At 35.4% G+C, this 24,965-nt stretch overlaps 1 protein-coding gene across 1 annotated transcript in view; it reads right to left on the bottom strand.

The window, feature by feature from the left end:
• LOC150102146 (apoptosis-stimulating of p53 protein 1-like) overlaps positions 1–24,965 on the bottom strand; it is a 186,545-nt gene that overhangs the window by 84,976 nt on the left and 76,604 nt on the right. Inside the window, exons 3-4 of the mRNA XM_090398659.1 lie at positions 21,168–21,358; positions 13,101–13,751 (exon numbers count right to left, since the gene is read on the bottom strand). Of these exons, the coding sequence (XP_090254785.1) occupies positions 13,101–13,751; positions 21,168–21,358 (842 nt within the window). The remainder of the gene's footprint in view (positions 1–13,100; positions 13,752–21,167; positions 21,359–24,965) is intronic.

Below are 24,965 nucleotides of genomic sequence, written 5' to 3'. Positions count from 1 at the left end.
GGTGAAGTGAACAACAATATAGTTTTATTGCTTCCCCCTTCCCTTGCTATTTTGTCAGATTTGAAGTGAACATGTTATCGACATGACCACATTTCAACCAATTGCTTGTTGTTTATTTGATTTTTATTGTTGAAGGTTTCCCTCCTTCAACCAAGGCTCAGTATATCTTGAGAAGTGCTAAGTGATGCTTGGACAAAGTGTGTCCTGAGTTAACCCCAGTATTATATATTTATATATTTTTCGGAAACGTTTTTTAATAATGGAAAAGTGGCTTAGAACTAGGACTTTGAAAAGAAGAGCAAATGGAACAGGTGATGCTAACCCTAATTGTAATACACGTGTTGTAACGGCCAGTAAATCTGATACTATTATAGAAAAAGAAACAAACAGTTTAAAGAAAAAATACCATAGGAAATATAACAGTTCATATTTGGAATTCGGGTTTACTTGGTGTGGAGATGTGAATGAACAGAAACCTCAATGTGGTTTGTGTTAAGAAGTGTTGTCGAACGAGTGCATGAAACTTGCGAAACTCCGACGACGTTTAGAAAGTAAACATTGTGATGTGAAAAATAAGTCAATTGAATTTTTTCAGCGACGCTTGGGGACATTAAATCATGGGAAAGATATAGTTTCGACCATGGGTTCCATTAACAGCAAGGCACTGGAAGCATCCTATATCATAAGTTTGCGCATAGCGAAAACAGGGAAACCTCATTCTATCGGGGAAAAGTTGCTACTTCCACCTATAAAAGATGTGGTAAAAACGATGTTTGGCAACAAGGTACTAAAAGATGTTGATTCCTTTTTCAAATGGCACTGTAGGTCGCAAATTAATGATATGGCAGATGACGTAGAATCTCAGTTAATCGAAAGAGTTAAGAAGAGCCCTTATTATGCGTTACAAATAGACGAGACTACTGTGTTACAAGTGATGCGCAGTTAATATGCTACGTAAGACATGCGCATGATAACAACATTCTGCATATAATTGAAGCAACATTGTAATAAATTGAAATGATAAAATTATTCGCAATAAAAATATTGTTTTTTTAGGAGAAAAATCACGACTATGGCACCTATTGATTACCCAAGTGTAATTTAAGTCTAAAATAGCTCCACCTATTCTTTTTAGAGATAAAAGATGATAGGATTTTTTTTTTTTTTCAACTATTTAGCCGATGATATAGCGAATATACAATATTAACGTCAAAACATGCACATTTCAAAGGATTTGTATTGACTTTAACTTCTTTCAGTTCCTCCTCCACAAAAATGGACATCTGAAGTGTCGTTCCCCACCCCCAACTGTTAAATGCCATCACCTGAACAAGACAATGATGCTATTTATCCCCTCCAGTTGGTGCACTTGCCATTCATATTCGATATATTGTCCTGGTGGATTTCTTTTTTGTTGTGATTGAAAAAAAAAATGACTTGAATCTTCTAACCTATAAAAGCTATAGGTTAGAGGTATGCAGTACATGATTTTATGTTTATTTATTTATTTCCCACCACACGGCGCTGTCGTGTTCTCAATTGAGACTTCTCTTGTGCAGGGCTGCTTAAAATAATAATAATGTCATATTTAATAGCCACACTCTATTATACGATTCACCCTGTACCTAGCGAGGAACATAATGATACCACGTTCACCAATATAATGTAATATATCATTATAATATGTATAATAATTACAATATAAAATAGAATGTATTCAAGTCTGTAATCTAATGCGCCTTAAGTTTCTTCCGTAGATCGCGTAGCATTTGTATAGAGTGATTTGCGATGTAATAATGGCAGAGTACAAACGTATTATCTTTTTTTTTTTGCTGGTTGCTTTTCCCAAACAGAAGTCACTTTATTTCCTACTCAGACATATTTTAGTTCGGTCACGAAAGAATATTACGCACACATTACCCTTTCAGATTTCGCTCCCGACGACACGAAGTATTTTGCCCTGAAGCATGACGAAAATCAACGATTTATATCTTAAAAAGTATAATTCCTTCGCCGTTACCGGCAGGCAGTCTGCTCGTTTAGTGATGCACTCTGGAAACAGGGTGCCGCACGCGTTATTATATTTTTCGTTATCGGTACAACAAACGACGTCACCGCAAAGTAACGCACCCGTCAATAGCTTCCATTCTCCACGCAACGGTTATAACTTTTCCAGGTGAGTCAATATTCACACAGAGGACATTTCCCGTTACGCTAGCAGGTTTCGTTTAATCTCTTTCGCCCTGAATTACGGGAGAAAACAGATCGAAATAAAACCTTAACCTCTACAGCAGCTTGCAATTGTTTTTATTGCGTTAGTGTATTAAGTTGTCATGGGAAGAGAACGCATGTGACCCAAACAACTGAGAAAGACGACAATGGAAGCCAGACAAATATAAGCGTTATGCGGATAAGTTTAGCGTGAACGAAACTAAAGATACTACATTTATAAATTGCTTGTATTTTGATGACGAGGTTATCCGGTGTAAAAAAAAACAACAACAAAAGATTTACTGTTAGGGGAAACGACTGTCTCGACTTATTTATTTATTAGTTGGCAAAAATAACACAGTTCAGAGGCTACTGACATTCAGTTTCACAATAAAATAAAACAAGGTATATTATAAATTGTGTAAAGCAATAACTTTCCATGGCATTGAGAGGGCGCTCCTGGAATTACAAGGCCTAACGTTACGTCACAGCAGACGTGACTTGATGCCATGATAGCCATTTTCATTCATTATTAGTCATGTTGTTTAGTTGAATTTACTGACAGCATTCACAATGTTTATGCTCCTTCAGCGTATTTAATTAATTTGAATATGCGATAAGAATGATAATATTGCGCTTTACTTACTGCATTATTTTTTTATTGTATTTACTGTCGTTATTTCAAAACTATCGAAGTAACTTTTGACATTTCATTATTACTTTCACGTATCAAGTACATGACATAACAGGGGATGGATTATGACATCTGAAATATCAGATGTCATAATCTGAAATACCCAAGAAAGAGGAAAGGATTACTGAGAAAAAGACAGATATAATGCAGTGAAAGGTGTTATTTAAAAAATAATGTCACGGATGAAATAATATGAACACAATAAATCAATAAAGAACCAAATGGAAGTTTTTATGCTTCAGTTTCTGAAGTGGCTTGAAAAAAATTCCATATTTGGTGTTTACAGCCCGACCCAAACCACTAATACACTACCGATGTACAGCCTATTTCAGATATAATTCATATAAAAATAATAAAGCAATAAAAACTGTAAGGTGCTAATTAAATTATCTGCTGTTCAATACGAAACTTCAGCTATTGCATTAGTTTCGAAATTGGTCGGAGAATTCAGCTTTCTTTATAAACTGCAATTAAACAGCTAAAAAAAAGAAAGAAATACTTTGACATATTTTGTTAAAAATGTAACATGAAACAATTTAAGGATATAGTAGTTTAAAATACAGTATAATTAAACTATAAAAATAAGTTTGCATATTTTAGGCTACATCATATAATAAAAATATTTTTAATATTTCATTTAAGAAAACACCTAACTGTTAGGACACCTTTTTATGTTTTAAATAAAGTGGAATTTAAAAATGGAGTCTATGAAAGTTGCTGAAGGGTTTGACATGCTGAAGTCTTGTAGCATGTTTGCTAGAGAGGCAATAATAATAGCGGACAGGTTTGTAGGTGCTGTTGGCTGATTCTGCTCTGGTGTTGACTTGTTTGAGCGGACCACATCTGCATAACTTCTTGTCTGAGTCTTCCTCCTCTAGTACACGAATATCAGAGGCCCCTGAACCACAGCCAAAGGCCTTCAAGAATAGAGTATACCAACGGCAGAAAGAAGCATGCAGATGTGGTCCGCTCAAGCAAGTCAACACCAGAACAGAATCAGCCAACAGCACCTACAAACCTGTCCGCTATTATTATTGCCTCTCTAGCAAACATGCTACAAGACTTCAGCATGTCAAACCCTTCAGCAACCTCCACTAAAAGATTCCTACGTGAAACACAAGCCATCCTTACAGTACTTATACATGGATAGAAACAAACTACTTCCAACCTTTCTTCAGATCGTTGCATGGAATGCAAATAGCTTCAGAACTCCAAGACTTTACTCGGAGATATCAGACAGATCTTCTAATAAGCGAGACACATCTAAGACCCTCGGACAGCCCTAAAATAAGGGAATATCTCCTACACAGAACAGACAGGCTAAACTGTAGAGGTGGCGGCACTGCCATCTTCATTAAAAATTATATCAAACATCATTCTGTAAACAACCCTCCAACCACCAACCTTGAGGTCACAGATGGAAGTATTCACTAGCTCGGCTGGCAGACTGAAAATCTACGCAGCTTATAACCCATCCTTAAAAACTCTACTGCACTCTGATCTAAATGCCATCTTGGGCGTTAGAGAGTCCATCATTATTGCCAGAGATTTAAACTCCAAGTGCCCTGCCTGGAATTGTAGAACCACCAACAAGAATGGCTGCATCCTTTCCAACTACATAGGATCAAGCCATGCTGTTGTGGCAAACCCCACCGAACTAACTCATCTTAGTACGTTCGGCACTGCTGACATCCTGGATATAGCTATCCTGAAAAATATTAAACTTCAGTGGAGCCTAAAATCATTCAACGAGTTGTCATCTGATCACAACCCAATTCTACAGCTGGGAAAATAAGAATACCCATCTCCTCCCTCTCACTCATTCATATCTTGGGAAAGATTGTCAAAAGTACTCCGAGATTATATTTGACCTGTTCCTCATATAAATTCTAAAGAAGATGTCGAAACCGCACTCACAAGCCTCACCCAACAAATTAACTCCGCTATAATGGCAGCCACTCCTATAGATCTGTCCCGAAGTGTGGTAGTCTGCCCGAAGACATTATGAACTTGACCAGGGGAAAAAACAGAGCAAGGAAAAGATTTCACAACAGTCGCGCGCCACAAGAGAAAATAGTTCTTAATACACTAAATGGGGCAGTGAAAGATGCACTCAAAGCTCGCAGAGACCAATTATGGGAAGGAAAGTTAGCCTCTATCTCATCTATTTATTACTCTATCTGGGGGCTACTGAGAAATATCAGAAATAAAGGCAGATCCCTTCCTCCTATACTTTCTGACCAGGGCCTTGTTCACACAGACGTAGAAAAGGCAGAAGCCATAGCAAAAATTTAGAAGAGCAGTGCAATCCTTCATATGATAACTTAGACTTCGATCATTTGTATAAAATTCATGGACAGGTCAGACACTCATTAAAACTCCCTGATACCGGTGCTGATCATATTGCATCCACATTACTTGTTGAAATACAGTATATGGTATCATAAAAAAATTTAAAGAACAAAAAAGCCGCTGGTCCAGATGGCATCACAAATAAAGTGATCAAGTTGCTTCCCCGAAAAGCTGCAATGCACCTGACTATAATCATAAATGCAATCTTACGGTTTCACTATTTTCCTCCCACCTGGAAACAGGCTGATGTAATCCCAATACATAAGCCAGGCAAGGACCCATACCTGCCTCAAAATTATCGTCCTATCAGTCTCATCTCCAACTTGAATAAAATTGCAGAGAAAGTTATCCTCTCACGACTTCAAGCTTCAGCAAATGAACTAAACATCCTTCCTAAAGAACAATTTGGTTTTTGGCAACACCATAGTACTACCCAGCAAATCCTGAGAATAGTTGAATATATTGCCACCAGCTACAACTTGCATCAATACACTGTAGCTGTTTTTCTAGATTTATCCAAAGCATTTGATAAAATTTGGCAGTTTGGATTGCTACATAAACTTATCTCACCCGGTATCTCACTAAAATGGTACGCCTACTAAGATCATATCTACAGAATAGAAGTATGCAAGTCAAGATAAATGGTACTACCTCATCCAAGCGCCATATCTTGGTCGGCGTACCGCAGGGATCCCTACTGGCTCCATTACTGTTCTCTATATACATGTCAGACATTCCGCACAATCCAGTGTCATCTATTCATGGTCCTATATGCGGATGATACAGCCTTATTAGCCAGATCTCTTCGGCCACACCTTGTTACTAAAAAGCTTCAAGAAAACCTTCTAAAGTTAGAGAAATGGTTCTCCAAATGGAGATTACAAGTAAATCCCCAAAAGGGCTCAGCCATTCTCTTCATGAAAAGATCGATATCTCCTGCAGGAGATGTTTTGTTATTCAATACTAAAATTCCCTGGCAGACAGAAACAAAATACCTTGGTGTCGTGCTCGACAAAAAACTAACTTTTAACCAGCACATCAACATTATGTGTGCAAAGGCATCTAAAGCCATCGTCCAGATCTACCCCCTAATTAACAGGAACAGCAAGCTAAACATCAGAATCAAATTGCTTTTATACCAGCTAATGATTCGTCCCATAGTCACTTATGCTTCTCTAGCCTGGAGCCACACCTCCAATAGTAATGTTCTCAAACTGCAATGTGTACAAAACAAGTGCTTGTGAATGATTCTAAACGTACCATGGTTCGTCAGAAACAATCAACTGCATCGAGATACAAATATTCCTTATATCCTATCTTTTCTAGAATCTTTAACAACAAAGTTTTTCCTAAAAAGGTCCACACACTCCAACGATTTGGTTCAGCAAGCTGTAGCCTACGATACAACGGATATATATTCAAATATAAAAGACCAAAAGCTATTTTAACCTCCTGTAGCGATATATAATCTCCATGCCCATTCAGGGAGAGCAAACTGCTCATAAAATTTTCCCAAACCGTAGCCCTAACCAGATAGCGGGGAATATGAAAAGATTTTGCTTCACCCCTAAAGCCATTAATATCAAAAGTCAATTATCAGTTACTGCGCAAGTGCCATAATGACACTTGCGCAGTAACAATCACAATCACGAACAGCTAATAAATTAAATGCTTTATTTTAAACTTTCTGTTCGTATTTAAGAAATAAATTTAATAAAATAAATAAAATAAGCATTCCTTTAAAAGCTAAGCAGTTGAAAACTAAGTCATTGACTAAAACTTATTAATGATTACTAAATGGTCAGCGTGATCGAATCATTCGCAACTTCACATACTTCGATGAAGTTCTGAATATTTTAGAATCGAATTGCATCACCAAGCGGGGTTCACTGAACAAACGCAGAAATCGCGTTTCAGAATAGTGGAATGTTTACAACATGCAGAGTTCAGGAATTAATACGTTACGAAAGAAACTAGTTGAGCGATAATCTCGTTCTCACTGAGTTCACTTGCCTTGCGGGGATACCGGTAAGTAGAGTTGTCATTTTCACAAAGTCCTGCTTCGTTCTGTTGCTATTTGGTGGGCGAAACCGTGACACATCTCGCGAGGTAACAAGTTCAGCGATGTGTGAAATATTCCCAATTTGTAGGATTAGGAAGAAATTTCGGCCATATATGTGTGTGTGTGTGTGTGTGTGAACCGAGATTTAAGTAAAAAGGTTTCAATATAAAAACACGACTAGTTTCGGCTTGCAACAGCCTTCATCAGGTGACATTATAAAAGAAAGAAAAAAGAAAAAACACTAAAACACTGAAGCTTAAATAAACTATGAACATCATAGAGAGTCTCTATACATAATTGACATACATTAAAACGTTGTGGTTGTATTTAAAGCTGTTCATTCGTTTGTGGTATTGTTGGGAAAGTACGTGCTAGTAGCATCACGTGAACGCCAGTACATGATTACAGCTGAATGACTATCTGGGAGGTTATAGCTCAAGTTATTATTTAGATGAACAGGATTGAAGAAATATCAGAACCTTGTTCACTCCACTTACAAAGATCCGTTTCTTAATAAGCCACCCAAAACCTTGTCATCATCATCTCAAATGGTGTATACTATTGTATACACCATGTATTTATATACACCAGGGTATACACATGTATACCCTGGTGTATATAAAATATTATGTGACTGAGATATTCCTTATTTCGGGCAGACAGACAAATCTGTCGAAATGCGTATGGAAGAACACATGAGAGACATTACTTACAAGAGGCAGCGAGCCAGTGCATTATCAAGTCATATCCTTTTCTCGGCTAATCCTAATGATGAAAGCCAAAGTCACAAAGGCTGCTGGGAAAAATCTACTAACATCCTCCGTTGCAATGATGAATGGAGAGAAAAATCGTGGAATCTAGAGAAATCATCTTCAATCCTGTTCATCTAAATAACAACTTAAGCTACAACTGCCCAGATAGTCATTCAGCTGTAATCATGTACTGGCGTTCACGTGATGCAGCAAGCACGCACTCTGCCAACAATGCAACAAATGAAAGAACAGCTTCAAATACAACAACGTTTTCATGCTAATTATGTCAATAGAGAGACTCTCTATGTTGTTCATAGTTTATTTAAGCTTCAGTGTTTTAGTGTTTTTTCTTTCTTTTATAATGTCACCCGATGAAGGCGTTTAAGCCGAAACTAGTCGTGTTTTAATATTAAAACCTTTTTACTTAAATCTCGGTTCTAGTCATTCAATTCTTTTTAAAAAATATGTATGTTAACCGAGTTAATGATCATTTTTTCATATATATATGTACACAATCAAAAATCGTGTGTCAAAATTCTTAATCAAAAATTAAGAACAACACAATTTGTATGGAAAGAAGTATGCTTGGTATCACAAGATTGGATCATAAAAGGAATACGTGGATAAGAAACCAAGCCAAAGTCGCGGGCATCATAGGAAGAGTGAAACATCTGAAGTGGCAATGGACTGGGCATATTGCTCGAAGACAAGATCAACGATGGACAAAAAGAAGTACTGGATTGGATTCCACGAGAGGAAAAACGGCCAAGACGCCGACCTACAATCACGGTGGATGGATGATATCCTTAGATTTGTAGGAGTGACATGGAAAAGGAGAGCCATGAACAGACAGTTTTGGAGTAATCTTTGAAAGGCCTTCATCCAGCAGTGGATCGACAATGGCTGATGATGATGATATATATACAGTGCTTTTTTTATTGGTGGTATGCACCTTTTTTCTTAAGTTTTTAAAAATGTGAGATTTATTGACAGCAAAATGTATTATAAATATTCCGGTAGAGGGTACTGTGTTCACGAATTGCATTTTCAGTTTTGATTACTCATAAGTTGGTACCTTGCTTTCCTGTTTCATAGGTTGGTACGTAACCGGAAAGAGGAAGTTGTGTTCACTTCCGATTGCTTCCAATATCGGTTTCTCAATTCTATATTCACTCTGCAACAGGCAGGTGTTCACGTGAGTGTTGAATTAATCTAATCATTGTTCAGAATGAGTAAAATAAGTCATTACTTTATGCCAATGAGTAAAAAAAGGAAGACCGAAGAAGTAGAAATTGTTGAATCTACTTGTGATCCTGTAAAACAGAAAGATAGCGCCGAAAATACACTCGGTGAAGAGGATCACGAAACCAAGACCGAAGATCCACGTGGTCAAAAGGAAGCAGATTCTGATAATGATTGGCCCGAATGTTGGAACACTTCTGCGAGAGAAACGAGTGGCTGTATGTCAAGAATAAAATGTTGGGCTGTAAAGTGTGTCGTGATGTCGGAAGTCTTGCTGTAGATAAACACATGGGAACAAAAATTTCAGCAAATTGGTAGAATCGGTCATTTTGGAGAATCTCGCAAACAACAGTTAATGTCATTAAGAAAAAAAGATTTACCATCAACAGGAGAGTGCAGCGCACAAAGCATGCCAAAAAATAAAATCTGAAGCAAAAAACGAAACATTAGAGAAAGTTTTCCTAAATACTTTGTCTCATAATAAGGACGTAACAAGAAAAGTGTTTCGAACCACTTACAAAGTTGCGAGGAGAAATCAATCATTTAACCACTTTGAAGACGAAATAAATTTACAGGAACTGAATGGCCCAGCCATGGGATGTATTCTTCATTGTGAGCCATATCGCAAATGAAATGAGAAAAACATTAATAGACAATATAGTGAACTCCAAGAACAAAAGATCGTTACTTATTCATGAATCGACAACTGTGAGTAACATGACAACATTAATTGTTATTATTCCTGTAGTTCTTGAACTTTCGGCTCCTGTGAGTCTTTTCCTAGATTTGATCGAATTATCAGATGTAACTGCTAGAGGAATTCTAAACTCTTTAATTAGTCATCTTGAGTGTTTAGGATTATCTGAAGATTACTTAAAGGAGTATTTATTGTCTGTAACTTGTGATGGTGCAGACGTGTTGTTTGGTGTGCGTAATGATGTAAGGAGGCTCTTTTGCAAGAGACGTTTCCTAGTTATTTTCTGGCATTGGGCTAACAGTCGCCTGGAATCGTTTGTTAGTGACACAGTGAACAATGTGGCAGGAGTGAATCGCTTGAAGAGTTTCATGGACAAAGTTCATGTGACTTATCATGCTTCACCTAAGAATGCTAGGGAACTACATGACTGTGCAGTGACTCTAGAACTTCAATTTCTTAAAATTGGCAGAATTTTAAGCACGCTGGATTGCATATAGTTTTCGCACTGTTTCTGCGGTGTGGCAAGACTTTGAGGCCCTCGTCCATCACTTTTTGGAGGCAAACGAAGACAGCAGAAGAAGCAAAACAGATCGCTTTCTTTATGAGGACCTTTTAAGAACAATAACGTCATGCGAATTTGTTCTTGATTTGGGCCTTATGTGTGATGCTCTCCAAGAACTTAGTGAACTATGTCTAGATTTACAAGAGAGAAATATTGACTTCTACAAAGCAAACAAGAAGATAAAAAATACAGTTCAACTTTTTGAAGAAGGAATTGAAAATCCTGGTCCGTACTACAGTATTTCCCTTCAAAGTCAGAAGAACATGAAGTTCAAAGGGGTTGAGCTCCGCAAAAATGAAAGACAGTCCTGCAATAAGTTCATCTGCTTTCTATAAAAGTCTGAAAGAAGCTGTTGGAAAGCGTCTGCTTGAAGGAGATGATGCTCATTTGCCTTACGTGCTAAGATTTTCGATTCCAAGTATTTGGCCAGAAAATCTTGGGAAGCATCTGACATTAGATGAAGCTGAAATTAAAAAGTTAGTATTTAATGAAAGAGAAGCAGTTCGTGGTTTCCGTGAATATCTTCTAGAAAATAAAGTCCCGAACATATTATTTCCTCGAACGCACACTTTGGACACAATTGCAATATCTTCCAGTGAATGTGAAAGGGGTTTCTCTCAGATGAATCTTATAGTAACTTCATCTAGGTCATCTCTGCTTGTACGGATAACTTCTGCACTGATAGTAGAAGGATAGTAGGATCTTCTCTCACTCATCTCAACCCCAGCAAACAGTGGCGGTCCGTACATAAGCACTGCGACACTGCAGCACCCCCAAGGAAAAAACGAAAAAATTAAATTTTGTTTGTGTTTATAAATAATAACAATGCTCACAGCATTATATAAATGCAGTACAACATGTTAAAGGTTACTACTTATGTTTCGACGTTGACTGAATAGTTAATAATTGGAATTGTTCGATTAACGCTTTCGATTACGAAACAAACGCACTGCGATCTAATGCAGTGTTGGAATTATCACGTTCGATCAGTTCCGGCTAGACTCGCCGATATTCGTCTGCACTTGTCATTGCTATTGATACGAAACTTTTATTATTGGTGTTTGTTCGTGGTGAGGATGAAATATTTTCAATGAGGCAATTTTTAATATGTAAATTTATTTATTAATAAATTCGTTACTGATTAGGAAAAAAAAAGTTTTTTATTTTTTATTTTTTTATTTTGTATATGCAGCAACCCCCCCCCCCCCCTTAAAATTTTCACCGGCCGCCACTGCTAGGTTCTGGAACCACCGCCTAGGTCGTCATTCTGCAGTTGATACCAAACGCAAGAAGCGATCTAGAGGCGACGAGGGTGTATATGTTAAAATACATCCTCGTGTATTTCAACATATATAACATCTCTTTTAACATATCGGAGGATATGTTAAAAGTGTGGAATAACATCTTCATGGTGAGTACCGGCACCTTTTTTTCCAGAAAAAAATCACTGTATATATATATATATATTTTTTTTTTTTTTGAAAATTAGGTTTAGCACTTTGAGCGTGATTGGCAACAGATAAGACGTCAGAAGACATTTTGGTAACTCCTAGGTAGTATGTGATCAAATCGAGTGATGTTTTAAAAATTAATTTTCTAGATCTATGGAGGCATTCAAGTCTTGTTTCGTGTGTGAACAGTGTCACTGTTTAGCTTTACAAGAGCAGTCCGTATAAGAGCCTTAAATATATCACGTGTTCGTTTAAAGTGACATTTGTTCTGTCTGTTAGTTGAAGTCTATTTAAACCAAGTTTGGCAAAGTGCGGGTTCGAATCCTACCGTGGGCCTTAAATGGATATTTGTGAATGCCTTCTTTACGTGTGGGATTTATTCCATTTTCCCCGTATGTGACCCGTTTATTTGGAGGTCTGAAGTTTAATGTTTGGTCTCGTCGAGATTTCACGGCTACATGAAAATCAATAAAAATACAAATTTGAGAGAGAGAGAGAGAGAGAGGAACCAGGTACTAAAGAAATGAATTAAATACAACATATTGTGCTTATTCTTCAGATATATAATTACATACACAATTAGTTCATCACATGAAATTAGAAATTCACAAAGACAAGAAAATATTTTTACAATTTTTTCTCCTTCTTTTTCTCTTTTTGATTGTCACCAAGTATTTTTCTCCGTGAATATTTTTTGGATATCTGTAGCTCAAATCAAAAGTATTTACAGTTACTAGCTTTTTTTGCTTCAAAATCTAGATCGCACGACTCAACAACAAAGGCAAGCCGACGATTGTTCGGTTGAAATGCTGATTCTCTTCACCCGAATTCCAAAATATCTAAAACTGCCATAACAATATTCGCTGTCTATTTATTTCTTAACGTCATAAACTTTTTCCGTGTGCAAACTAAATGCGAAACTTTTTTATTTTATTTATTTATATTTCGTAAAGTAAAATCAGGGCTGCGAGAGAGAGAGAGAGAGATATTCGAGTATATACGGTATATATAGAATGCAATGAGAAGTATTCGATCGACAAATTTTAAAAACATGATTTAAGATAAAAGAAAACTTACTGTGGTGGAGGGGACTGAAGAAGTAGGTGTGGTACTGCCGGAGTTGGAACTTCTTGCAGTTGCGTGCTGCCCTCTGCTGGAGGCTGCCAGAGGTCCCAGAAGAGATGAGTTGTAGGTGGAGCCGAATGGCCTTGGAGCCAAGTGAGCCAGTCCGTGCGGTGGACTGGGCTTATTGGGCAAATAGTTCCTGTTCGGTGCATTTTGTACTGCGCGATGGGGGTGGGCCTCCGTCTTCTCGTGTCCATCAGATGGAGACGAAGTCTCTCTCACCGGGAACTTCGTGTTGTATGGCAGCGTTTGGTACTTTGGGTCTTTTTTGTTTGGAACGAACTCGTCTTCGGTGGATATTTTAACGTCTTCTTGGACTCGGTCCGATTCTGGAATCACCCTCTTCAGTGGTTCCACCGCCGCGATATTTGGCGTGGGCGTGCGAAGTTTATGGCTCGTGGGCCTGATGTGCGCCTGCTTAGCCACAGATGCGGAGTATAACTGACTGCTCAGCTGTTGGTTCAGCAAACGCTTTCGATGAAGTCGCTGTTGCAGTTCGGCAATCCTTTGGTCCATGTGAGAAATTTCTTCCCGCCGTTTAGACAGTGTCTCCCTCTGCTGGGCAATACGAGCATTTTGTTGTTCGTTCATTTTGGTCCTGTACTGGAAATAGATATGATGAAGATTAAAATGATAATAGTCAGTAGTGTTGGTCAAAACAAAAGAAGCTACATGATAATATATAAAATTGCAATGTGTGTATAGTAATTCAGTTGGTCTTATGGATGGGTTGCCCGAATCAGAGTCAAAGCTTGTAAATCGAAATGGATGACTAAAAAAATTTAGGAAAAATTACAGAGAATGATAATGCACACACACACACACACACACAAACTGTGCGTGTGTGAGTATTGTCGCAACATCATTCACCTCTGAAGATGAATCGTGGAAGATTCGGTAAAACTCAAGTAAATATTTTTGACACGTCGGGAACAACCCTATAAGGTGGAGGGGGTTCTCTTTCCATAGTATTTATTCTGTTTTCTGTTCAATAATGATCTTGCACTGTAGGCATCTGCATAGTTTCTGTGATGAAGTATTCTCTATTCTTTTTCATGGTTTTGAACCCCCCCCCCTTTTTTTTTGCCTAGAGAGGGTCAAAGTTATGTCATCTACTACCAGTACCTTAAATGTTAACTCCCATGAACAGATAAACAAACATAAAAATAAATAAATAAATAAAAATAAAATCTCCCAACGCATTTTATTCCAGTATAGGGAGTAGATGAGGCCGTTTTAGCCCTGTCTAACTTTTGGAGACTGAGTGGGCAGTTCAATCTCCATTGGTAGCCAATCGAAGATAACTGGCCCAAGGCTATCGCTAATTAAGCAGCACACAGTGAAGAGACGGCTCTTCACAGTTAGGGACCACGCTATCTCGTAGTCTCAAACCTTAACACAATACATTTACTGTCTGAAAAATAGTGTGAGTTCTAGGGTAGATTACCGGTGCCAGAGATCGACTAACTCGGGAACCGGTTAGTCGATCTCTGGCACCGGTCAGTCGATCTTAGAAAAATGTCCTTTAGTCGTCGACTAGATTTGAAACCAAGTCTTTCTTCTTACAGTCAAGCATCGTGGTGTGCAAACGCCACACCCACTGAGCTACACAACTCCAAAAAAACAAACATCAATGCAATTAAAATCTTGTCTTCAATTATGATAATTATATAAATTATATAATAATAATATAAATAATATATAAATTATATAATTATAAAAATCATCATAATAATATTATGACATATTTTTTTCAAGCAGCAATCTTTATCTGCCCTCAATACCACGATATTCTTGAATTTTCTTTAGATAACATATCTGTGGATAGCTTACCCTTATTAGCTTGTAAGAAGTTTTTTTTTTTTTTTTTTTTTTTTTTTTTTTTTTTTATTGACTTTCCTGGCTCTGTCACCTGTGGGACATCAATACGATACTCCTCACGCAACTACAACTGTTAACAAAATAGTTGATCGCAGGTCTTTACAGCAACTGGACGGATCTGATACACGGGAAATTATTCTTCGATCTAAAAAAAAAAAAAAAACACGAACGCATTCTTGCATTACACTGTAATGAAGCAATCTGCATGATAAAAACGGCCAACAACAAAAGGATTTCCCAGAGCTACGCGAAACTACTTCAAGAAATTAGTCCGATGTGGTTGTTTTAAGAACGCTTGGAAGTAATCAATGAAAGATTAAGTCAGAAGAACGAAAGAAAATTCGACTATTTCAAAGACCTGCTGTTTCTCTTATTTAAGCAATTCGAAATAAAACTAAGAATTGTTCGCTTTATTTTAAAGAGAATGAATTCTGAGAATGTGAGACAATTGCACAAATCGCAGATCTTAAATGTTAGTTAGACAGAAGTGAAGTCAGGAATTCAAATGTGAGACAAATGCATATCCTGCTGTCGTCTGCTATTGTTGCTGAACCAAAAGACTTCGCGAGTTCGATGTTTATGCTGCCGCCTTTTGTAATTGTGATAGCCAAGCAGCCTGAATTGGCAACTGATTTTGGAATATTCCTAATGCGAGTACCCGGAAAATAGATAAAATCTTATTAGACAAGGAGCCAACATTTTCTGTGCAATATTTTGCTATTTCCTTTCGCTATACATATTCTGTTTTCACTCCTCGCTGTATCAAGTATTAGGTCATTTATTTTCGTACTACGGCACATGATTCATCATCCCCCGATGTGACTTCCTTTTCATTTTATTTTAAATTTTATTTTTATTTTCAATTGATCACATCTGCTTCAAGATTTTTATTATTATTAAATTCTACTCTTGGTGCTAAATCGATCGATTAAAAAACAAGCATTACAAACCTCCTATCAATTAAAGAGCATTAAGTAAAGTTTCGAAATTATTTGAAACTTTATGCTAAATAGCGTGTGACGAAAAATCGGTGTTATATGGTCAGCATTTTTTCTTAACTGTGTAATAATTTAAAATTAATGCTGGCAAATATGCGCATAATAGCTACCAAAACGCACGACCTAAAATATTCTTTTACTAATGAGCGAGAATGTAAAATCGTCTGCAATATGGAACTTGGCGCGAATTAATGATATCATTTAACACAAATAATCTACGGCGCCTGCTGGATTTTAAATGAGCAATACAAGTTCGGAACTAGATTTTAAATCGTTTATGATTGGAAATCATATGGAAGCATACTAAAATTAATTATTCATAATGTATACTTATACTCCACAATAAATTAGAGATATTATTATAACTGAGTGCGCCGATAACAAACTGACAACTTAATTTCTATTGGATGATTAAAGAAATATTCTACAATGAATAATTAAGCATTTTATGAATATTACAATTAATCATTTTCAGAAAATATTTTTAAAAAAATATATTAAGTGTAAAAAGAAAGTTAGTTGTAATAAATTATTCTTTATTTGATAAGTGAAACCTTGGTTTGAGAGTTGTGATACGTCACACCTTTTTTTGTTGTTCTTATGCTATTATAAAATGAGAAATTTTGATTACGAGTGTTCTATGGAACCTTTCTTTTTAATTTTAATATATTACAAAAACGCAACTTAATTATTCTGACGAAAGAATAAGATGTGCCTATTAATAAAGACATAAATGTGAATTATTAAACGCATCTACAAATTAATGACCATTAATAAACTTGCTGCTAGCTATCAATTATTAAACATGTAATTATCTAAAAATATGAATAATTCCTTGCCATACGAGGTTGACTATATATACTAACGCACTAAAACATTCAGGACGGTGAATGTTTTAGTCGACACAAAAACAAGAGTTTTCTCGCTATCAAACAGAAGTGACACGAAATGTTATTGATAGCAGTCCGAACTAGGCTTAAAACTCGGTTTATGCTCGTCTCCATGCAACAATGCTGATGCAACCACACACGCTTTCTCGTGTTTGGAACAATCTGTAATGTATTATGTCACATCATGGGAAAGTTGAATCACAATGCCAACATTATTCACTTCCTAAAAACCACCGTCACCGTGTCACAGAGGAGAATCGATTTCCCTCTTTCTTCGGCGAGTTATTTATCGAGTTGCAGGGGACTCTTTCAATCCATACAGCTCACGTTAGAAGTATTTTTTCCATAACACTCTGGAAATCAGTTTGCAAAATTATGATCTGCATCTGCGTAAAAAAAAAAAAAAAAAAAAAAAAAAAAAAAATCGAACAAATTCCCATTTTTGTGCTATTCCCAAAACATGGGAATAGCACAAAACCATTGAGTGTTGTAGAAGGCGATTTATTTTTATTTATTTATTGCATACACTATCATTAATAAAAATTGGACCAGCTAAATTCAGGGAAAAAATAATAATAAAAAAAGAACCGGAAGGAAGGCTTATAAACCATATTTCAGATACAAAGAAGAACATAAAGTGTGGTATAAAAAAGCGAAAGTTGCATTCATTACTGTTCGGGCTCGGTTTCGTCTAGACACTGATATAAAGGAAAAAAAAAAAAACCTTGGAATTAATAACTCTTAACTAGCTTAACATTCCGAAGATGTTTCCTCGTAAAGGCGATTATTAAAAATAATTCTGGAGAGCATCGCAAGAAAATCAATAATCTCGACCCCAGATATCCTGATATAAACTTGTCAGAAGTCATTAATAAAACTGTTGTTTTCAAGCGCTCTGCTGATAATTTTGCAGCCGACAAAAATCGTGCGTCCATTAAAACGAGTTAATCTTGTTCTGAGCGGAACGCTGTCAAAGAAATCGTCTGCATATGGCGAAGATAAATTTTAATCAGAAGCTGTCTAATATTTTATTCCTATTTGGATTGTAATCGTTAAAAAAAACGGAGGAAACTGCTCGCAGTGACAACGTTTTGCACTTTCTCCCCTAGGAAAGTGCAAAATAATAAAAAAATATTGCATTTAAAATTTTCTGTGTGAGATTAATAAAAAAAAAAGGTGAAATGAGCGTATTACATTCTCTATTTTCAGTACAATAAGCACTTTTGGTCGTTTTGTAAAGATGAATATATAATACATCCGTCAGTGTGATGGAATTTGTCGCGAATTACAACAAATTGTTTTATTGGCAAGCGAAATTAACAGAAAATAAAACGCTGTGTCGTTCTGAACAGCCCATTAATTGCATTCTTGTCTAACCGAGTTTAATAAATAACAATGTATCGGCTTTATTCTTTGCGTTTGTTCGTCCTGCGATTCATATTCGATTAATGTTCGATAGTTCTCCGCAACTTTTAAGTACTTCTTAACGTGAGGCGATTTTCGAAACACCTTTTACTGTTTACTATAAACGTGTAAAAAGTGTCAGAATATTAATTGAGTACGACGGAGGAAAGTTTTGCATTATACACCATTTTTTTCATTTTACGCTACATGTAGACATCATATTTTTTCCAGCGCTTATATTAATAAATTCCAAGAATAAATTTGTAGAAATTATAAACATCGGAATACGGTTCAAGGATTTAGGTACATTTTGGCCTGTTCTGGCCTCATGAAAACAAGCATACATAACAGAAAATTCAACAATTCTAATTGAAATCGTGATTTGATTGTACCAAATAGCAGGCAGCTCAGTGAAACAATTGATATCACCAAGTTGCTATCACAGTGGGCTACTATTTTTTTTTTTTTTTTGATGGTTTATAATGAGGAACTAGGGTGAACTACAGTCATGAACTTATATAATGATCTTTCGTAATCATTCTTTCGTAATCATCATCATAATCAAATTCCTGTCATGTACCCTCAAGGGGTATACAGGATATGATAGTATAGATATGAAAAATGTACCATCATTACTAACTTCCTATCTACAATTTTCCTCCAAATCAGTCTGTTACTTGTCAAGACTCCAACATTATCAGATCTTATATTTCTATCGTCTAAGACACTTTATAACGTATCAATCCACCTATATCTTGGTCTTCCTCTGGGTCGTTTTGCTGCCAACCTGGCAGAGAACACTTCTTTTGCTAATCTTTCCTCTCAAAACACTTTCTGAGAGCTGAGTCAGAAGTGTTTTACTTCTCACCCAGCTCTCAGATCCATAAGTTAAAACTGGTTTGAACACTGTCTTGCATACAGCTAATTTAGTGTTCCGACTAATTTCTCTCCTATTCCATATGAATTTATTCAATTGACTTCCTACCATACCAGCTTTGTTGATTCTGTTGTCTCTTTCCATATTTAATTTACCATCTTCACTAAAAATCATCTTCTTTTCCATCTTTCCATCTTTTTACCATCTTCTTTCGTAATCTAATAAAAAAAGCTGCAATCATCACAGTGTTAAACAGAATTTCATAAACCACAAAACTGTCAGACTACAGAACACTCGAAGACTGAAAGAAAATTAAAACTGAATTAGGAATTTTATTAATATGATTTACTATTCTTTCAAGCAATAAAATGAAGCCAATAAATACTATTAGTGGTGGGCGGTAGATGGCGTTTTGTGTCGTGTTAATCTTCAACTACACAGAAGGCCATCTACCGTCCACCATTAGTAATATTTTCTGTCTGCGAGTGTTCTCCTGCGGATTTATTCTGTATAATATAATTAAACTAAAATTATATTAAATGGCTCGTAGCTCTAAATAGGCTGCGTGCAAATTTTTTATATAAGCGCGGTTCATTATCATTCTAATGGCAAAAAACCCAGTAATGAGAATAACAACACCCCAACATCAATCTTTCCGTGCAAAAACAAGAAGTGGAAATCTGCGAGTGGTAATGACCGTTCCTTGGGCTGAATATCAAAGACCAACATTCGAGAGTTTGAAATTTTGCCAACTTTAATGTTCAAAAATTGCATATCCGTCGAAAGGTGACAGCAAATTTGCACACATGAAAATTCAGAGAGGAAGCGTGTGGAATTTCGTTGGCTTAATAAGAAGCAGATGACGAGGTGAGAATTTTAAGCATCGCGGAAAGGAAATGACAACAACGAACGCAAATGAGAAGGAGAGAAGGAATCAGGAGCCTTTAACGAAGCCTTCGAGATTATTGTATTGCGCCTTCACTGATTAATTATTGTCAACAAACGTATGCAGTTAATGTTATGCAACCAGTTTGAGATTTACAAAAATTCAGGAAAACACACACACACACACACACAGTACATGAAATGATTTTATAAGCCTTTAATGGTGCGCAAAATTTTATATTAAAAGTTTATTTGCACATTTTATATCTATCTACATTTTGTTAATAACAAGAATTACATAAATGATTTATTTATTTATTTATTTATTCTTTTATGAAATTATTTATTTATTATTTTATTTGTTTAATTAATTTATTATTTTCTTTCTATCTTTATTTATTCTTTTTTAATTTATTTATTCATCATTTTATTATTTATTTATTGTTTTCTTTCTTTCTTTATTATTTTCTAAATTAATGAATTAATTATTTTATTTATTTATTTATTATTTTTAATTAATTAATTTGTTTATCATTTTATTTATTCATTAATTTATTTATTCATTAATTTATTTATTTATTAATTTATTATTTTATTTGTTTACTTAATTTATTATTTTCTTTCTGTCTTTATTATTTTTAATTTATTTATTTATCATTGTATTATTTTATGTATTCATTATCATATTATTTATTTACTATTTTTTAATTAATTAATTTGTTTATCATTTTATTATTCATTATTTTATTATTTATTTACTTATTATTTTATTTATTTATTTATTATTTAATTAATTTGTTTATTATTTTTAATTAATTAACTTTTTATCATTTTATTATTCATTATTTTATTATTTATTCATTATTTAATTAATTTGTTTATTATTTTTAATTAATTAACTTTTTATCATTTTATTATTCATTATTTTATTATTTATTCATTATTTTATTGATTGATTGATTGATTTTTACTTTTTAATTTATTTTAATCAATGGCCGTTGTATAATGCAAATTCATTTAAGTTTACATGCTCTGAAGATTGCGTTAAAGAGATGATAACCGGAAACGTAATGCATCTACTTACTAGCAGTTCCCTCTTTAGCTTTTCAAGCTCTAACGTGGCAGAGGTGGGAGACGATCCTTGCATGGGACTGTTTAATTTGCCGCCTCGTAAGTCTTCGAGCTGCCTCGTGAGATCTTCCACTTTGGCCACAGCAAGCGATAACTCCTTTTCCTTTTCATTAAACAGAGCCCTGATGGATTCTAGCTCAGCACCTATGCGATGAAATTAATTAGTATAAATCAATTAGTATACGCTAATTAGTATAAATTATGCTACTTCAAACAAGAGCATTACCGCAAAGTACGCCACTCTCGACACGAGTCACTTAAAATGCGGACGCTATAAAGAAAATAAATTATACTACTTCTTGAACATGAAGCAAACAAATCGCTTATTTAAATTTTACAACTGAGGCTCACATATAATCCAGCAATTACTTGGCTAGACAGTTTGTCATTTCTTGATTAGTGAGGTGAAATTAATTGAATTACCTTGTGTAATTTCGATGCAGACGACATAATACATATTTTGCAGAGAATAAAGATTTAATTTATGCTTTACGCGTTTAGAGCTTTCGTGGCAGGTGGCGCACAGATCGCCAAAGGAAGAGTTTCAATTACGGTAAACTTTAATAGGCTTTGTTGAATATGTCAGCAATGGGCGTAACGAATGTTCTGTTCGCTGTCAGAAAGGGTTAGCAGATGGCTGTCACACGCTAGCTACGGGGATACGCATTCAACAGGAACGTAAACACAAAAGGGCAAGATTGCTCCGAAATAATCGTTTTAAGTAAGTACGAAAACATGTTACTGAATAGTTTCATATCCGCAAACTTTTAGATGTATGGAATTAAAATGTTGTCATTACTGACATACAAATCGTTTGCAGTCAAATGTTGAAACGCACTGGGGCTATTAAAAGACTGAATTTTGAAACACTAACAACTGAACATAATTCAATAATAATACATATGGTAATGACTGAAATAAATTTAATACGTGGAACTCGGCTAGTCGTGACTATTTTTATTAATTCGTAATTATCGTAACTGTTATCATTCTTTTAACGTACAGTGTAAATAATGGTTGTAGTTATCGGCTACCGCAACTCTTTTCATCTAAGCTTTTAATTGCAAATTAAAAGCAGATACTGCTTTTGAGGTGCAATTTATAATGCACACTCTTCAAAATTACTGTTAAAAAGTTATCATTTTCCCCAAAAAATTCTTTGGGAGATGTGCTTTGCATTATGGAGAATACTAAGGAAAATGATCGGAACTTACTCCACCTTTGCCACGAGTTGTCCCTGTCCTGAAAAGTTGCTTATGCTTGGATCAGCAAAAACTTTTATAGTTTCTATATTCCGCACGAAACTCTTGTAGTTTCTATACATTCGGCTTTGAAATAATATTGGGTTCAATATCCACTTAATTTATATAATTTTGCATCGCCGAAGTGAAGCCTTTTGGCTCTTTATTTCAGTAATTCTTAAATTTTTACTTTATTTTAGATACTTGTATCGATTGAAAATTGACTAAATAAACATATAACGAACAATTCCTTTGATAAAAAAAAAAGTACGATAACAAATGACTTTCTGTTCTAACATTTCTTCATGTTTTTGTATGACAAAGTAACAGAGCACTGCTATTATAAAACAAATTTGATTTTATTATACGAGGGTGGTCTGAAAAGTTCTCTGCTTAACAATGAAAAAACGAATTTATAATTTCAAAATTATATTTTTTGTGACCAAATTGGATCACAAAGGAAATGAAGAAATTATGAAAGAATTAAACCAAGAACCAGTAATAGAAAAAATTAAAAAATATAAACATAAATGGATGGAACACGTTCAAAGAATGAAAACAGAAAGATTACCAAAACAAGCCTTAAAATATAAGCCATTAGGAAAAAGAAAACCAGGACGTCCTCTTAAACGATTCAACGATGACTTCTAAGGCCGGAACAGGCCATGCTAGGCCTAAATCCTTGATACGCATGATGATGAAAATTATTTATATTTTTCAACATAATCTCCATTAAGACTAATACATTTATTCCAGCGATGCTCCAGCGCCATTATCCCATCCCTGTTGTGATTCTCAGTAAGATCTGCAAAATACCTCTCTACATCTGCAATCACCTCTTGATTCGAAGAAAAACGCTGACTAGCGAGGAAGAGTTTTAGTTTTGGGAAGAGACAAAAGTTAGAGGGAGCCAAATCTGGGGAATAGGGCGGATGTTCCAATAATCCATAGTACAGATCCCTTAATTTTCCCATTGCCAAAACACCTTTGTGGGCAGGTGCATTATCCTGATGAAAGATGATTTTTTCTTCTGCAAACCGGGTCTTTTCTCACGAATTTTTTCATCTAGTCTGGTTAAAAGATCAGAATAATATTCCCCGGTTATTGTTTTACCCTTTTCAAGATAATTAATAAACAAAATGCCTTTAGCATCCCAAAACACCGATGCCATCACCTTTCCTGCTGATGGAACCGACTTTGTCTTCTTTGGCGCTGAACAACCTGCTTCTGTCCACTGTTTTCACTGCTGTTTGGATTCTGGTGTATAATGGTGAATCCAAGTCTCATTCACAGTAATAAAGTAATAAATTGACGCACAAAATCAGTTTTATTCTTGTTAAAAAGCTCCGACCACTGTTCAGAGATTTTCATGCGAGTGTGTTTTTCATCTGCTGTGAGCAGCGCGGCACCCATCTTGCTCAAACCTTTTTCATTTGCAATTCTTCATGCAAAATATATCCTACACGTTCTTTTGAAATGCCTATAGTCTCAGCAATTTCACGCACTTTGACTCGCCGGTCATCCAATACCATATCATGCACTTGATCAATGATTTCTGGTGTTGCTACACTTTTTCGAGGTTCTTCACGTGGATCTTTTTCAAGGCTGGTACGGCCACGTTTAAACTCGGCAGCCCATTTCTTAATTGTCGAAAACGAAGAAGAAGATTTCCCATAAACTATTATGAACTTTGAATGAATTTCTTTTGGCGTTAAACCTTCTTTTACGAAGAATTTTATAACCGCACGATACTCAATTTTATCCATTTCAAGGGATACTGACAACACTTTTGTTTCAGACAGCTGTATAAAGCAAACTACTCGATAGAATGACTTGTAATTTCACATGGATGCTTTAGACAGATGTACCAACTTAGAAAAAAACAATCTTGCTGATGGTGTTGCCATCTATGGTCGAGGCCGAGAACTTTTCAGACCACCCTCGTAAAGTACTTCTGATTTCGTGCAGCGAATTATATTTCACATTTTGTATTTTACCATTGCTGCTATGTATTGCACAAAATCTGATTTCTTTATTTTCATATTTAAATGAGTTAATTTAAAAACTAATTACAGGGTAGTAATTGTGTCAAAGTAGGCGACACACATAGAAAACATATTTTAGTGAATTCTGAAAATTATTTTCGCTGTCATAATTTATGAATATGACAGCACAATTATAATAATAATTATTATTTAATTAAGGGGATAAAAATCCCTTATTATTTTACAGCCAGTATGCGAAACTCTGAGATCGAAAACTACGATCTAAGAGTTTCATGCCGAAGAACTATCGGCGAATCCAAGCGTAAGCGAACACCTGGTAGTACAACACCTTTCATTCCCTTAATTTAATCAACTTTGCCAGAATAAAATAAACTAAACGGTTGCGTCCATCTTATCAGTCGTGTTCGTTTAACGTCTTGAAATGCAATTCTTAACGAGGCGAAAAGAAAAAAAAAGTATTGATTAAAATAATTAATATTATTTAACATGTTTATGGATATTAAT

Source organism: Typopeltis vanoorti, chromosome 10 (genome assembly GCF_054136105.1).
Source record: "Typopeltis vanoorti isolate ZY-2024b chromosome 10, IOZ_Tvanoo_1.0, whole genome shotgun sequence".
Classification (NCBI taxonomy): domain Eukaryota; kingdom Metazoa; phylum Arthropoda; class Arachnida; order Uropygi; family Thelyphonidae; genus Typopeltis; species Typopeltis vanoorti.
The sequence above is the reverse complement of the archived record's forward strand: the minus strand, read 5'-3'. Positions and strand labels throughout refer to the sequence as shown.